This window comes from Podarcis melisellensis (assembly GCF_964234715.1).
Source record: "Podarcis melisellensis genome assembly, chromosome: 3".
Taxonomy (NCBI): Eukaryota; Metazoa; Chordata; class Lepidosauria; order Squamata; family Lacertidae; genus Podarcis; species Podarcis melisellensis.
Window position 1 is genome coordinate 108,239,160 of NC_138530.1, and position 17,483 is coordinate 108,256,642.

Here is a 17,483-nt window from a genome sequence, read left to right on the forward strand (position 1 = left end):
CTTACCACTTTCTATCTCTTCTTCATTGTCATCTTCCAAGATGCTAACAGGAGCAGCCGTTTCACCAGCTTCCATCATACTTTTCAACGTTTCAAGCTGTTCTATTTAAAACAAACAGGCGCACAGACACATACACACAGAAAGGCAAAATATATTTCGTAAATAAAAATACAGTCATACCTCGGGTTAAAGACGCTTTGGGTTAAATCTTTTCAGGTTGCGTCCCGCGGTGACCCAAAATGAAATTCACCACCCCATTGAGACTAATAACTAAAGAACTATCCTTTATGCAAAAAAAGAGATATTTTGTAAAAGCATAAGGTACATTGAAAAGGAAAAAAGCACTATGACAACATAGCAATTCAGCAATGCTTTGGAACAGGGTTTCCCAAACTTGTTTCCGGACTACAATTCCCATTATCCCTGACCTCTGGTCCTGCTAGCTAGAGATGAAAGGAGTTATAGTCCAAAAACCGCTGGAGAAACCCTGCTTTTTGAAGAGACTGTTATTGCGGTGCTTCATGAAAAACAGCAGAACAGTAAAACAGAAAGTTTATTTCGGGTTGAGAAAATACTAACGGTGGCCGTGATCGTATAGTGGTTAGTACTCTGCATTGTGAGAAAATACTAAAGGTAACTCTGAGACAATTTAGAAAAGAGACTACAATGCTGGTGTTCTTGTGAGGCTTGCTCTTCAATACTTTTAAAGGCACTTTACTTACTTTTTTCCACTTCAGTTTTCAACCTTTTGTTTTTAATCAGGATTTTTCTTTTGAGATCATTTGGGGAAGGCAGGGGTCTTCCCGGTTCGAGCTGCAACCAAGAAAAGAGGCATAATTAGGAAAAGAGCACAAACATTTACAATTCGTATTGGCAAAAACTGCACAGAACCTGCCTGCAGCCTTAAAATCTAAACAAACACACACAGGAGGGAAAGACGATGCTAAGGGACAAATTAAAACAAACAGAAAGAGACAAAGTGAATTAAATAACTCGGTTACAGTACAATCCTGTATGTGTCTATTGAGAAGCAAGTCCCTTTGAGATCAATTGAACTTACTCTTAGGTAAGTAGATATAGGACTGCAGCTTTAATTGGACAAAAGCCTTGGGAAAAGAGATATACTGTATTTTTCGCTCTATAAGATGCACCAGACCACAAGACGCACCTAGTTTTTAGAGGAGGAAAACAAGAGAGGAAAAAATTCTGAATCGCAGAAGCCAGAATAGCAAGAGGGATCGCTGTGCAGTGAAAGCAGCAATCCCTCTTGCTGTTCTGGCTTCTGGGATAGCTGCGCAGCCTGCATTCACTCCATAAGACGCACACACATTTCCCCTTACTTTTTAGGAGGGAAAAAGTGAGTCTTATAGAGCAAAAAAATTTTATGTCTTAAGATGCTTCCTAAAAGGGAACGGTCATAAATATGTCCTGATATACAAAAAGGTTTCCTATATTCTTGTGGAGGGATGGCTAGGCTCTGACGAATATCTAGGACCAACAAATACCAAAGATAAGATGCCAACAAAAGAAAATGGAGACTGATAGACACATGAAGCATGTCATCTAGCTAAAAGAGTGCATCACAGGAAGGCAGGAGTATGCTAATATATTAAGGCAGAAAAGTCAACAGGATTAATAGATATTCTCAGGGCACTTCATTATGGACACCCTTCAAGCCCAGAGATCTACGGATATACAGTGGTAGAAGAAGAAGAAGAAGAGCTTTGGATTTGATATCCCGCTTTATCACCACCCGAAGGAGTCTCAAAGCGGCTAACATTCTCCTTTCCCTTCTTCCCCCACAACAAACACTCTGTGAGGTGAGTGGGGCTGAGAGACTTCAAAGAAGTGTGACTGGCCCAAGGTCACCCAGCAGCTGCATGTGGAGGAGCGGAGACGCGAACCCGGTTCCCCAGATTACGAGTCTACCGCTCTTAACCACTACACCACACTGGTACCTCCACTTACGTTCACCTCCACTTACGTATCCTTTGGGATACGTGCGCAGCAAACCCGGAAGTATTTTTCCGGGTTTCGCTGCACGCGCATGCGCAGAAGCGCTCTATGCATGCATGCACAGAAGTGCTAAACCACACCGCGCGCATGCACAGAAGCGGCACCTCCGGATATGCACACCTCACGATCCTACCAGAGTTCCAGAATGGATCCCGTGCGCAACCGGAGGTACCACTGTACGTAACTCTTGTCACCAAAGTTTTCATTGATTTTTACAAGAAGATGTAAAGAAAACAGTTGGAAGGTACCTACTGGATGAGTTTCCAGCGGCTGCTTTAATAGAAGGTCTCCAAACAGATCTTCACAGTATTTTGACATTTTGTATTGTTGATATTTGCTGGGAAACAATATAGTGGGTTTTTTATATATATATGAACACGAAGCACTGTTATGAATCAAAATACAACAGAGTATGGAGACTATTCTTTTCCCCCCTCTCTCTTTCTGTCTGTTTATTCCACAACTGAAAGTTATTAGAGCAAAATACATTAACCATGAATAAAAGATTAGCACAAAACCAAATACAATTGGAAAATTGATTTAAAACGATTATATGAAAGTGGCTTCCAAGTGTATTAAAGCTATTGTGTCATAGTATAAAACCCAAAAAAGGCAAATGTGACTTCTATCTGTAATTAAAGCAAGTGCTGTACTCAATGTGACCTTGAATTAAACTTAAGCCCATTACCTTAAAAAGCTGACATGTACAAACAGTTGCCCTACTTTAAACTTTGCCACAATTTATCTCTCAGCTCATCATGGAAATATGCAAGAGGAATAATCCTTCATAAAATATGTACCTGCAGTGATTTTCAAAGGACAGGATGACAGGATAATCAGATGTTACAAATGCTGTTTCCTTAATGGCTTGAATCACATCCTTTAAATGAGCAAAGAAGTTACATGTGAGAAAACCAATTAAATTGCAATCAGGAACATAATAAAGAAATTGGAAAGATGCTGTGTTTTAAGAAAACCCCAAACAGATGCTAAAATAGCTTCACACCGATCTTTTCAGAGTTGTTCAGTAAAATTTCCCAAACTTGGGTCTCCAGCTGTTTTTGGACTACAACTCGTCCCTAGCGAGCAAGACCAGTGGTTAGGGATGATGGGAGTTGTAGCCCCAAAACAGCTGGAGACCCAAATTTGGGAAACACTGGATTAAACTGAAGAGCAGGTTCCTCAAAGTTCTCCCTGTAGCTGAAGGAAGCTAACTGTGTCAATAAATGACGCATCTTCACTAATGCTTTGATCCATGCAGACCACACTATGCAATCTATTGCTACCTGCAGGACGTTGCTCAACATAAATCATACCCATTCCCTTTGCAATGATAAGAAAGGAGAATTATAAAGCCCAACAGAGCCAGAATAAATTGTTCTCCATAAAGCATGGAAGGATTCAAATGAATGCTGCTGCACAGAAGCATTTTAGTGGTCAATCATAAGCAAGCTATAGTATAACAGGTATATGCTCTTTCCATACTTGAGCAGAACTGCAACATTACACATTAGAAGGAGTTTACACAACTTGCAACTGAATTCCTGGCAAACCAAGAAAATTATTGTATGAACTGACCTGTGGTTTGGCCTTTTAAAATTCATTACAGGTGATGTTTACCTTGAAAAGAATGTCTGTACACATTGCCTTTCCGTGTGTTATTATCGGTTCCTGGTCTTCACCTTTGCCATCCCAGCAATCGAGTTCAACACACCTGCAAACCAGTGAGAAATATTTATTTGAATAATTGTGTACAGCTGAAAACGCTGGGAGCCTTGAGATTAATTACATGGTGTAAATAGGTTTGGATGGATGCAATAATGGAATACTGAATGGTATAGTTTGTGTAAAATATGAAGGGATTTATGATATGTAAAATGAATCATGGAAAGAGAAGAGGGCAAGTCACTGATATCTTATGTAAAATGAGTATCTTAAACTGTAAAACAGAAAACTTAATAAAAATGATATACAAAAAATAAAATAAAAATCATTTAAACCACCAATGTGAATGTCTGACCTGCATCCGGCTAAGAGGACTTGTCTATACATCTCCACAGATGATTTTCCACCAAACTGCCTTCCAGTGAGATACGTGTTGTGGGAGGAGCTAATGAAGTAGTGAGCCAAGGGTTGTTCCATTTCTTGGTATAGTTCTAAGCGGTCCAGGAAGACAGGGGCATTCTCATCGGACATCAAGTACCGGCAAAACCCATCACTTGACATGAGACCTGAACACATGAAAACATAACATTATGGATTCTCTACATTCATGCTGAGATTTAAAACACACATGAAAAACGCTGCAGATTAAAATCGGGGGCGTGGGGGCAGTCCAGGGAGACTTTCAAAGCCTCTTCCAAGATGGGGTATTTAAAAGTGGGATATGGGGGCAGACATGCAAAAGGTCAATTCTGCGTCCAGGGGAGCGGTCTACCAGCTCCATCTGGTACACAGGCTGAGACCCCGCCTGCCAGCAGACTGTTTTGCTGGAGTGGTGTGTGCTCTAGTTATCTCCCGCTTGGACTACTGCAGTGCGCTCTACGTGGGGCTACCTTTGAAGGTGACTCAGAAACTACAACTAATCCAGAACGCGGCAGCTACACTGGTGACTGGGAGTGGCCACCAAGACCATATAACACCGGTCCTGAAAGATCTACATTGGCTCCCAGTACATTTTCAAGCACAATTCAAAGTGTTGGTGCTGTTCTTTAAAGCCCTAAACAGCTTCGGACCAGTATACTTGAAGGCGCATCTCCACCCCCTATCGCTCGGCCCGGACACTAAGGTCCAGCTCCGAGCGCCTTCTGGTGGTTCCCTCACTGTGAGAAGTGAGGTTACAGGGAACCAGACAGAGGGCCTTCTCGGTAGTGGTGCCTGCCCATTGGATGTCAAGGAAATAAACAACTACCTGACTTTTAGAAGACATCTGAAGGCAGCCCTGTTTAGGGAAGCTTTTAATGTTTGATGTTTTATTGTGTTTTTAATATTTGGTTGGAGCCGCCCAGAGTGGCTGGGGAAACCCAGCCAGATGGGTGTGGTATTAACAACAACAACAACAACAACTATTAAGGCTTTACGACTTACCTCCACACTCCAGTTTGAGCCTCCGGAAGCTCAAATTGGGAGCACAGGAGCTGTCTTAAAGCCCTTGCAAAAGCCTCATTGAAGTAGTTCACAGGTGTGAGCTGCTTCCATGTGTACTTCTGCCCAGGGCTCCAATCCCCACTCAGCTAATGAGCAGGAATGAAATCCTGTTGCCTTGGCTGCACAAACCTGTTCCCTTCTGGACTAGACAGGCCTATGTGCTGTCCCAGCAGAGCTCTTTCCATCTTGTTAAAGCTCTGACCGTGTTTTTCGGGGCCTTTGCAAGTCCCAATAAACCACGAGGTATGAAACTGCAAGACTGGAATCCGAATCTCTGGAGCCAGCCTTATAAGCCCTTCAGGCCAGATCCATATCACAATCTAGCTTGGCAGATCCAATTAGACAGATGGTTGGGGTTTCAAAGCACCACGCAGGGCTTGCAACATCTTCTGAATGTGGGTAAATGAGGTTCATTGGAGAGTACTAGAGACTTGGCAAAGGTGTTTTTCAGGCTGAATCCTCCATGTGTAAGATGGAAATAGCTGAGTCACCTCAATGGAGGCTTATTTCAAGGAGGAGCAAGATAGGATGATTTAAAGGTTAAGATGGATCTTGCAGAAAACAGTACATTTTATAGAAATGATCACACATTTATGATCTAGTTCTTACCCTTGCTTTTTAAATCATCATCTGGCTCATATGTCTCAATTATCTGCATTGCTCGTTTGGGATCATAGAACGGAAATAAAATTTCATTCAGCCGAGGATCTCGTTGATGCTAAGATTAGAGGGGAAAAACAGGATTTAGAGGGATAACTAGAGTACAGCTTTACTCCTACAGACCTCTTATTAATGAGAGCATGGGAAGGGGACAGATAATTAGTTTTAAAACCAGAACACAATTGTTCAATGCATGTTTCAATGTTTAGGTTTGGTTTTTTAAAAAAATCCAACCATTGGTAGCTAAATTATTAAATATTCTCAGTATAATTGTATAATATGTATTAATGTTGTTCATACACAAGAAACACATGCAGTGCACATTGCAAATAATTTATTGCCCCATTTCAGGGTTCCTTAATAATTTCCTCTCCCCTTTCCTGAAATTTGTTTTAAACAACGGATGGAACTAGTTCACTGCTATCTATTTTAAATTTCCATGTACAAAACCACTACTGCTTTTATCCAAAGAGGAAGCCTCTACATAAAGAACCTTAAAACCATACTGCGTTTCATTTAAGGAATTTCACACAATCAATCAATAACTTAATCAGCCTTTTAGGTTCCTCTGGCCACATTTCAGGTTATAAACACAAACAAAGCTGAAGTTATTGGGAACAAACATTGACATGGAAGAAGGAAATTGTTACTAAGTAGAAAGATGACATCAGTTGCCAATCTTGCCCCAAAGAAAACAAGAGTAGGGCTCAGCTTACTGGCCAAAATTATAAATTATCAAAGATGGGAAGAACTGCTGTCATCAATTTTACTTTCTTTTTAGAAGTAGTGGTGAAGATACCTCACAGAAAGAGGGACCACCTCATTAATATATTGGTCACTAAAATTGCAAAAGCCCATTTTATCAAGCACATTGCAATGTAAGATACTGTGTCTTGCAGTAACTATGCTTGCTAAGGTTGGGTTAAGACAAAATGAAAAAAAGCATTATTATAGTGGTGAATTTGCGAGCAGGAGCTGAACTATGAGCAACAGAAGGAATTCGAGATTATTTCATGGTGGTTATGATTTGAGAAAGAGAAGACAGGTTGCAGCGAGGGGGAGAAATTAAAAATACAATAGAAAATAGGAGGAGACGTCGACAAAACCCAATTAAAAATTATTATGTTTTGGTGCGTATAGGTGAAATTTTTGAAATTTAACAAAATATAAACTGCAAAAAAGCACACCTTGTTTGCTTGAGTGAGAGGTGGCACATAAGAGAAGACATTTCAGGGTGAGAGACTGGGAGCAGAAAGGAAAGCTCCCAGGTGAGAGCTGGGAAGATCCATCACTTTCTGTGGGTAACAAGGATTAAGAGCATGGGTAGGCAAACTAAGGCCTGGGGGCTGGATCTGGCCCAATCGCCTTATAAATCCAGCCCACAGACAGTCCGGGAATCAGCATGCTTTTAAATGAGTAGAATGTGTCCTTTTATTTAAATGCATCTCTGGGTTATCACAAGGTCTGAGGGACAGTGGACCGGCCCCCTGCTGAAAAAGTTTGCTGACCCCTGATTAAGAGCTACCTTTGAGAGCGGACTCTGTGTTTTCTCTTTCTCTGTTTTTGTTTTTATTTAGATTAGTTTCTTTTATATTATTGTATTATGAAAAGTGTTAACAAAATTTTATGGGGTGGGAGAGGAAGGGCTGGAGAACAGTGGATAATACTTTTAGCTGGTTTATGGAACAAAATAAGACACGTTCCACTGAGACTGGGTAATGCTAGAGAAGAAACCCCCTCAACATTCATTGGAAATGAAAGTGTTATCATATGACAATTCATTATGTCTGTATGGGCAATGAGAAAGGAAATGACTGACACCTGTAGTTTCACCTGCTCCCTCAATGATTTATTATAAACGGCTGTTTGGTAGTGAGAATAGTGAACCACTTTACTGCCTGGGGAAATGCCAATTTAACAATTTAACTCACTAGCGATCTAGTGAGTTAAAGCGGCTGTGTCATATTATGAAGTATGAGACAGACAAGCACTTTTTCATTATCAGTATGCCGAAATGGAAAATAACACAACACCAAAATGCAAAGTGAATGTGACATTAAACAAATTATGAACATGTAATCCATTGAGTTTAAACCACATAGAAAGTTTAATCACAGATTTACGGCATTCTGACAAAGTTGTTACTTGATGATGGATGCAGAGGGAAAACTGTGTATTGTTTTTATTTCTGTAAAACTACCAGCATGCACGGCACTTTCCAGAGAACAAGAACCCTGCCCCAAGAAGTTTACAGGGGTGAATGGGAAAACAATATACAGTTCTTTCAATTACACTTGCTTAGGCTTAATTCCAGGCTCAGCAAGGGATGGGAACTAAGGGACTGTGCCAAAGCCTTCATGGAAAAGGTGAGTTTTGAGGAGCAATTCATTAAGGAGTTCTAGGATGGAATTCCAAACATATGCGGCATCAAAGTATAAAGGGTGGAATAATTTGTGGGAGCAGGAGGCTTTCAGGTGGTAGAGGATGGTGAAGGTGGAGGAATAAAGCTCACAAGTGAGGATAATATCAGGATATAAGAAAACTGAAGACCAGGGAGATTATTGGAGTTTTTGCCAAAGAGTCAGGAAGGAAAAATCACCCCCCTAGCAGTGGGACTTTCTTCCAAGAAAGTGTGCATAGAATTGCATCCTTAATTTCATTAGATGAAACATGTGAATTGTGTAATATCCAGAGTTATTGTTGTGAATTCAGGTTTATTTGCAGGAGACTTCTAAAATTCTAGGGCTTGAACTGCTATTGCATCAATTCTGCAAGATGGCCAAACATACCTCAAATCGCTTCTAAGAAACTAGTCTCCACTAACAATGTGCTATTATTTGTTTGCCTTCTAAATATGGCCCAAAGTGATCTACAAAATAAAATCAATTAGCAAAAAAACAGCTACAGTTTTTTTAAAAATCGAGAAGATGAGTTTTAAAAATGGGTTGAAATTAACAACTAACAAGAGTCAAATTAACTACTAACATGAGAATGTAAGGGTTTTACTCTGTCATTGTGGATTAGATCAACACATTGTGGGCCTGATTCTCCACTGAATAACAAAAACAAAAGCCAAGCATATTTCAGCTGGGAGATTTCTAAGCGTATGCAAGCAAAATAAATATATAACTATCAAAATCCTTCAACTAAAGTAAGTGCCCAGCTGTGAACTTCACTTATGAGAGTTTCAAAGATTGAATGCAGAGCACCATATGTTGCAGATCAACAGTTTCAGAGTGGACGGTCTAAGAGACATCTGTTGTAATTTCTTAAGTATTTTGAGGTTCTGTTCTTCATAGGGAAAACATTCATTTTGTCTACTGCCTAAGTTAATATTAATTTTTAACAGACATTGACAAATCAAGACATGCAACAGAGAATGCATCATCTCTTAAATCGGGTCCTCCCTTAAAGAGGGCACGCATTGCAGTGAGACCTGGATAACTGACACCCTGTGTTGTGGATGGGTACAAGTGGTCAGCCACAACACCCAATTGGTAGGTCCCTTGAAGCTGGGTACAATCTGGCCAATGGGACGCAGTCCAAACGGTTCGAGGGACCCATTTATGCCCATGCACGTGACCAAGAGCTTCCTCTTTCGGTGCGTGCATTCGGGACACCCGCCCACCTCTCCCTACTTTTAGAGATTGTTGTGCTTGACCTTGCTATGCCGTTGTGTGTCGTCTATCATTGGGACAGGGGCACGGCAGGAATTTTCCCCACTTGGCTGATTGGCTGATGCCATTTGGGTTTCACCTGCCGCGTAGCAAATTTTCAGAACTTGTAAGGTTGCGGATAGGCTCTGGTTCAGGTGACAGGGATGGGAGAACGCTCTTGCCATCCCTATGTGAACGGTATTCTGTTAAAGGAATCCAGGGACTCGATGGTTTGGTCAACCCCTGAGAGGGGGTTCTGCCCGTGCCTGAGTCCAGGGGGACATTTGGGTGGCGGAGATAGCCTGTTCCCGCCTTTCTGCTTATCCAGGTGTTCACCCTTGGCTGACCTACGCTGGTGGCCTAGGTCAGCGCTACCTGCATGGCAGGAAGCTAGTTGAACCAGAGCCTATGCAACCAGTCACTTTCTGTAATCAATAAAGTTGTGGCCTAAATTCTGCCAAAAACCAAACCAAAAATTTGAGTCAAATGTGAATTTATTTAGGGGGGAGGTTTCTGGGTCTCAACACGCAATCTCTGCTACAAGCAGTCGCACTGAAAGTTACACTGAATTCTTGGATATCTAAGTTAAAGCTGATGAAATATGAAAGCAGCACAACATATGCTGGTCCCTTGCTGAGTTTCACATAAAAATAGAATGTCACCATGCATGTAACTGCATGTGCAAACAACAAATTCATACCACACATGGGCAGTGGAAAGGTCACCATCTTCAGTTCCAATAAAATACTCAAAACATTTGAGTAACAAAGAGGGGCAGTTTCAGATATTGCAAGAACCGTCCCCTGTCCTCACTACATTGCACATGAACTCCCAGTATCAGTTCACAGATAGGCAACACAGGAAAATAGAAACAGAAGGAGAAGAGGCAAGAAAACCCTGAGTACTTGTAAACAAGAAATCATTGCATCCTTCCCGCCATTACATATTTTTCTCAAGATTTTTACATTTTCTCTATGCTATCCAATTTAAAACTTCATTGCACCAGTCCTGCTGTATCTGATCAATGGTCCATCCCTCGTCGGTCATTGTTTCCTACATCTATGGTCTGAAGTTGCTTCTGTCTTGTTCTAAAGCTGCCAACCATAGTTTCTCAGTTCAGGCAACACCAGAAACGATGGCTAATTTGAGACTTCATGGTTTAACTGTGGCTCACTGTAAAGGGAGAATGACTACTTGCATAGGTAAAACACTTGTGGATCTCTCAGCTTTAGAAATATGTTAAGATATGATTGTCTGAATGCAACCAAAGCACATTTGATAATACGTGAGCCCCATCTCATCCCCCCCAAAAATTGGGGGCATTTCATTTCAAGAACTTCTGGCCTGTTCATGTACAATCTGTTTCTGGGTAACTCTTACGACCCACTCCTACTTCAGCATTATGTAAGTTGCTAATTAAGCTTTTCTTCTGGCCTGATTTAATTTGCTTTGGGGCAGATATATTGACAGCCTTCTTTCACTAAGACTGTAATAACCAGGAGGCAGAATCTGTAGAACATGTCCATCTGTTTTATAATTTCTATGCTGGGATTCAACAGTATATGACTGGTCTTTTACTGACCAAACTAATGTCAGTTCCATTTTATGTTAAATATCCAACAGAAGATAAAAGCCCCAAAGGTGGTGACTAAATCTCTATCAGTAACAGCGAGAACATGAAAACAAGTGACCACTTGAAACTAAAAGGAACATCTCCAAGGACTAATGAGATTGTTATAATTGCATATGATTGCTTTTGTGTTGCACTTTTGAATCTGTTTTTTTCTGAGATTCCTGTGTATTGTGTGCCTCTTCTTTTTTGGTCTACTGGCTGAAATAAATTAATTGATTGTGCAATACCTTCCAGATAGAAACTTAATTAGTTCCAGGGGTCCGTATGTACCCCAAAAGTCCGCAACTAGAGGCACCGTTTTTGCGCACAAGTGTGGCGCGATAGAGCACTTCTGCGCATGCGCACGTGTATACTTCCGGGTTTGCCTCATTCACAACCCAAAAGTTACGTTACCCGAAGGTAACGTAACCCGAGCATCCACTGTATAGAAAAATTAAGCAATCACGCCTAAAAACTTTAAAGAAGGGAATGCCCTTGAACCTTTCATTCAATTAAATTTATACTAGAGAAAAGCACTTGAAACTTCATAGATGAGGTTTATGGTGAAAGGAGGGTTCTGTTCTTCACTCCTTGCCATTCTCCCTTGTTTTCTGATTTTCCTCTCACTGCCCAAACCACTCATGGTTTTCATATCACCAGCACTCCTGAATCCTCTCCCCGTTACTTAGGGAAAAGAGCACTGGAGATGGAAGAGCGGCAGAAAGAAGAGTTGCTTGACTTCATCTAAAAATGGCACCATCCTAGAACGAACAAAAGTGGCTGAGCAAGGGTCAATGGCAATCGTTCCGTAATGAGTGAGAGAGGATGTGACAGGAACTCCAGCAAACTGTAAGGAGAGTAGGGGCAGCCCCCCAAAGTGAGCGAATGGAAATGGTAGGCAAATCAGTGCCTAAAACAACAATAACAGAATAGCGATGACTAAAGGAGGGTGAGATGCAATTTATCTTTGACACAATCCCTCTTCAACCTTTTTTAAAAAATAAAATAAAGCCCACCCTTCATCATGCTTGAAACAGGACACTATGTAACAGAAATAGAACAGTTGACTATTAAGAGTTAGCTGAAGACAAATGAATTGCAGGCTATACTTTGACTCAGCCACATAAATATCATGTGTATTCATCTTAACACATTTATTAATAAAGGAACCTTCCATGAAGAACACTTTTCATCCAGATATTTAACTCACTAAATACTACATCGTCATCAATTTGCTTTTGGAAAGGACATACTGCCAGTGCCATACTTCTTACAATTCATCAGAAAGCATACTAGGGGAAAAATACTGCATCACACATTTTTTTGAAACAGCAAATGGGCACTAAGAACTCCCATTACTACATGCAGAAGCCCAATTCTTAATCTCCCCTCTGCTTCCCCATCAATATTTAGAAGGATTGGTCCAGAAACATTTGGCTCCTAAAAGCAAAAGATCACCTCAGTTAAAATTACATTGGATATATTGGCAAAGCAGTCAATAACACACACACGCACACACAACAGCTACACACTACGGCAAGTAATCAACGCAAGCAATTTGCAAAGCCACATGAAGAAAGCAGGAGAATGTATCAAGATGGAGCTGATTTTTGCTCCTGGGTATTGCCAAAATGGAAAGATCAGCGGATCAAAACCACAGCAGATGGTAGCATGGATCATGCAATGAGAAGAAGCAAGCCACGGCAGACAGACTTGTATGGTAGTTAATGTATGAAAAAGCTTACTTCATTTAGAAAGCTCACTAATTGGTCTACCGTTAAATAATCAGTTTTGTCTCCATTGCTGAAAAGAAATTTATTAGAAAAAGTAAGTTTTCATATAAGATGCTACAGCAGATATGATTTACATGTTGACATTTTTTTTTTATTTTCTCAACACAGAACTAATATTCTACCACTGATCTAAGCTTTGTGTTTTCAAAGCAGTCACTATTGTAATGGGTAATATTAACTGTTTTCTACAGAACAGGAACTTTTTCTCCATTTCATTATTTAACAGATAAAAGGGATTAACAAACCAACATGTAAGTCTTCCACATTAAAATCTTAGTGTATGAAATTTCAGACATTAAGACTTTCTTAACCTAGTTAGTTTACATATTGTGTTAATAATTTTAAAAATAGCAGGTTAATATTATAGGTTAGTAAAGCCAATTCAAAAACAGTTCCTTCCAGGTGTTTCTCTTAATGCAGAAGATCCTGAAAAACGCAGCCTGAACATTTACTTTGGGTAAAGCTTTGTAGAAGAATGTAGACCTGACTGCTAATATTAATATGGCAAAAAGTCATGGCACAGTAATATTTATCATCCTTGGATTCAGTAATCAGAAAATTAAATTCATTTTATATTGCGATCAACTTACATTTTCCTAAAAAGATCCTCTATATCAGTTCGAGGACATATCTTCTGAGTCAGTTCATAAAATTTCTCGTAAGTAAAGGCCGAAGGCTCTATTTCATCATTCTGAAAAGGAAGAGGAAACATGACTATACTAGGCCCCAAACACTTCCATAATATTTTACTCAACAAACTCAAAATTAATACTGAATCAAAACAGCGCTCCAATATATTCTTTCCAATAATACCCAGATCTAACTACTGTTTGAGACTAACACAGCACAGGACACTTAGGAGATTTCCTGCATAACAACACCAGTTTAAAGCACTGTTGGAATGCTAATTGGCAAGTAGAAACTCTTGGATGAAAAAAACCATTTTACACAATGCTCATACAAATGGAAGCACTGAGTGTCTTGCCTGTTATCATTTGACAGAAAGAAGCAAGAGTACTGGGATACATTCACAGCAGTATGTGCCATGTTTAGTGTGTAACATGTAGTATAAACACCGACAACTGGGAAACACTGGCCTGTGAGTGCTTCAACTGGAGAATTTACCAAAGGTGTCATGGGCTTTGAAGACGCTCAAACTCAGGATGAAAGGGAGAAACGTGCTAAGAGGAAGGCACGCTTGGCAAACCCTCACCGTGATCAGCTCCTGCCCGGAAACCTATGCCCCCACTGTGGAAGGACGTGTGGATTCAGAATTGGCCTCCACAATCACTTACATTCTCACTGTTAAAACTGTCCTTATCGAAGACAATCTTATTCACAATCTTATTCAGCTACGAGTGATCGCCAAAGAAGCAGCAGCTTTACAAAAGAACTAATTCATTTAGTAGGGCTGGCAATACGTCTGGAACTTCCCAGACATTGCCGGACGTATGGTAACCCATGTCGGAAGGGATGATTTTGGCGAAAGGCCTTAACAATAGCTCAGAAAAATCTTTTTTGTCTATTGAGATAATTGCAAAAAAAGTTCAGCAACTTCTGTGTCCAGATTTTCTGAAATACGGGCAAGCCTATGATAGTTTGCTAAAGATGGTTAAAAGTGGCCGTGAGTAACCTTCCACCGGCAATGTTTGTTTTTACTCATGACACAGATTAAAAATAAAGTCCAATATTCTTGAATATTAAATGTTTATACCTTTCCACTGGGAAGACCCAATTCCTTAAGTGCTTGAAAGATCACTTTTTCAGTTTTACCTGATGCAAAAGTTCTGGTAATGCTAGAGGAAAACAATAGATATGTTATTTAAAGGGCATTCTGCATTCCCATCAGCATAACACCTCTTCCAGCTACAGAGGCTCCCTTGGGTGCTGAACACACACATTCACACATGCTGCAGATCCATTTTACTAATAAGAGTGGCTGCTTTTCCAGTTCCATAAGGTAAAGGTAAAGGGACCCTGACCATTAGGTCCAGTCGTGGCCGACTCTGGGGTTGCGGCACTCATCTTGCTTTATTGGACGAGGGAGCCAGAATACAGCTTCCGGGTCATGTGGCCAGCATGACTAAGCCACTTCTGGCAAACCAGAGCAGCACATGGAAACGCCGTTTACCTTCCTGCTGGAGTGGGACCTATTTATTTACTTGCACTTTGACGTGCTTTCGAACTGCTAGGTTGGCAGGAGCAGGGACCAAGCAACAGGAGCTCACCCCATCACAGGGATTCGAACCGCCAACCTTCTGATCAGCAAGCCCTAGGCCCTGTGGTTTAACCCACAGCGCCACCCGCGTCCCTCTTCCAGTTCCATAGGTCTGCATTATTTATTTCTAATAATAAAGCCAATTTTCCCTCCTCCCCTGAGATTACTTAGAAAGGGAAAAGACAACTTAGACTCCCTTCATATCCAAAGCAGCCCAAAGACTCCCAGATCAACCAGGCACTACATTTTAGGAACTTTTCGAAGTTAAAAAGAGATTCCCCATGCCTCAAAGAGCTCAAATTCTTGATGCTGGCAGTGAGAAAGGGGCATTCAAGTTTCCCCTGCAGAAGTTCAATCCAAAACTTTTATGATAACTAGTCTTCAGATATACCACCAGTTCTGATGCAATGTTTTATGGTTTGTCTGTGGGCGCTAATATTTGAGCATGGAAAGTATATCAGGATTTTCCACAGTGATCCCCATTTGAATATACCTTATTTCAACAGATGATCTGGTGGTTTCAACCATCCCTCACATTTTTTCCCCTTTAAAATATATCAGCAACCATTGGCATTCTGGGGCTACAAATCCAATGTATATTTTAGGCTACAGAATTCAGTATCCCTGCTGAGCTGTATGATTTGGAAAAAAACTCTAACTTGTTGTTTTTTTGGAGGGAGGGGAATCACAACTGGTGTTGGGCTCATCGCTCAACAACTGCACAATGTGCTTACCTTCTAACTGGAATCTTGCCATTAGCGTTTGTCAGAAATGCCAGTTTCATCCAGCTAGAAGTTAAGGGAAAACACAGAAGAAAACATATTGGTTCACATGCTAAAATAAAGTGGGAGCGGGGAGGAGCAGAGAAGTACCACATATTTCTGTCCATGCTTCTACTGATACGTATATAATGTGGGACTCACAGATTTCACCCTGAGAGAGATCTGAGAAATACCCTTGGAAATGCACTTGCAAATTGTTTTAGAATCCACTTGGTGTTGAGGTGAATTTCATCGTGATTTTCCTATGTTCCATGAGGGAGACCACGATGAATCCAGCCCCTTAAGCCCACGGGACTGACAACAGCTCTGGTCCCAGCTATAGTCATATAGCACAGACTGGGGCTTACAGAGAGGCTATAAACAAGTTCTGCCCAAGTTTTAGTTCAGCAATGTCCGCAAGCTCCCACAACCTTGATCAAAAAACCTCTGTCCATTGAAAGCACATCAACAGGCTGAGGGGTTTTTTTGACGAAAAAGGAACAGAATTTTGAGTTAAAGAGTGTCTCAAAAGATCTGGGGGCCGTAGGACCCCAAAGCCCCTCTTAACTGGAATTTCCAGAGTTCTTTTGACCTGCAAACTTGCTGTTGATTAGGCTTTGGGGCTGAATAAAAGCCTGAAGTGAAGCTTTCCCCTTCACACCTTGCCACTATCTTCGACTGCAGATGCTGGAATTTTTGGAGACTCAAAATGAGGGCTTATAAAGGGAATTCTGAATACAATGTAGGGCTAGTGGAGAAGCGTCCTGAATGGTTCAACTCTTGCCATTTCAGAAAATTATTGGAAGAAGCTCAGGTGGGGGAATGGACCCACTACAAATCAAAATGTTAACCAGAACATACATAATTGGGCAGACATTCTCCTTCTTGAACCAGGAAAAGTTCAGATGGGGCCAACAGTCACAGCAGCATCTCTCAACAGATTGTTATGTCCACCAGTGAACTCTCTTACTCCTGAGACCGTATTTGACTTTGGGAACATTTTTATTTGTGGAAAAAAATATGAAGAATAAATTAACACCACATTTCTCACGGATGTTTGAATTTGTGGGGAATGTCCCCTGCAGACTGCCCAGATATTTATCTCCTGCTGGACCAAGTAAGGAAAGGAATCTTTTTTTGGGGGGAAATGCATGCTAAGAAATATGCAGCCAGAAACAAAACAAGAACTGAAGAGGTGAGGGAAGAAAAGGCTTACTGTTTCTTGAGGCATGTCATGGGGCAGACATTGTTAGCTCGAAAGTTACATATGATTGATCGGAGTCCATCCACCCATTGCTGAAAGACAAGAAAAGTGTTTAAGCATTCAGCCACTGGAAATACCAAAAGGAGAAAAAGAGAACATTATTGCCACGGTGCTCACTTCAACGGCAAGGTTGACTTGCGATCTCGATCACATGCAGTCTGTAGTTTAACTGTTTACAATGATTTTTAAGATAAATTGTAAACTCTCCCCATTCCGTATTAAAATTTTGATCTTTCTGATTTCTGAGTCTTCCGGTCACTTTTGCCGTTTCGGCATAATCCATCAATTTAATCTGCCATTCTTCTCTGGTAAGGACTTTATCTTCTTTCCATCTGTGGGCCAATAACATCCATGCA

At 40.8% G+C, this 17,483-nt stretch overlaps 1 protein-coding gene across 11 annotated transcripts in view; it reads right to left on the reverse strand.

The window, feature by feature from the left end:
* PLCB4 (phospholipase C beta 4) overlaps positions 1-17,483 on the reverse strand; it is a 246,337-nt gene that overhangs the window by 50,113 nt on the left and 178,741 nt on the right. For all 11 annotated transcript variants that reach the window (XM_081905997.1, XM_081905989.1, XM_081905994.1 and 8 more), the window contains 12 exons: positions 17,080-17,159; positions 15,837-15,890; positions 14,599-14,680; positions 13,475-13,575; positions 12,837-12,894; positions 5,773-5,881; positions 4,037-4,247; positions 3,637-3,730; positions 2,817-2,896; positions 2,269-2,353; positions 723-813; positions 6-101 (listed from right to left, as the gene is read on the reverse strand). In XM_081905997.1, the coding sequence (XP_081762123.1) occupies positions 6-101; positions 723-813; positions 2,269-2,353; positions 2,817-2,896; positions 3,637-3,730; positions 4,037-4,247; positions 5,773-5,881; positions 12,837-12,894; positions 13,475-13,575; positions 14,599-14,680; positions 15,837-15,890; positions 17,080-17,159 (1,141 nt within the window). The remainder of the gene's footprint in view (positions 1-5; positions 102-722; positions 814-2,268; positions 2,354-2,816; positions 2,897-3,636; positions 3,731-4,036; positions 4,248-5,772; positions 5,882-12,836; positions 12,895-13,474; positions 13,576-14,598; positions 14,681-15,836; positions 15,891-17,079; positions 17,160-17,483) is intronic.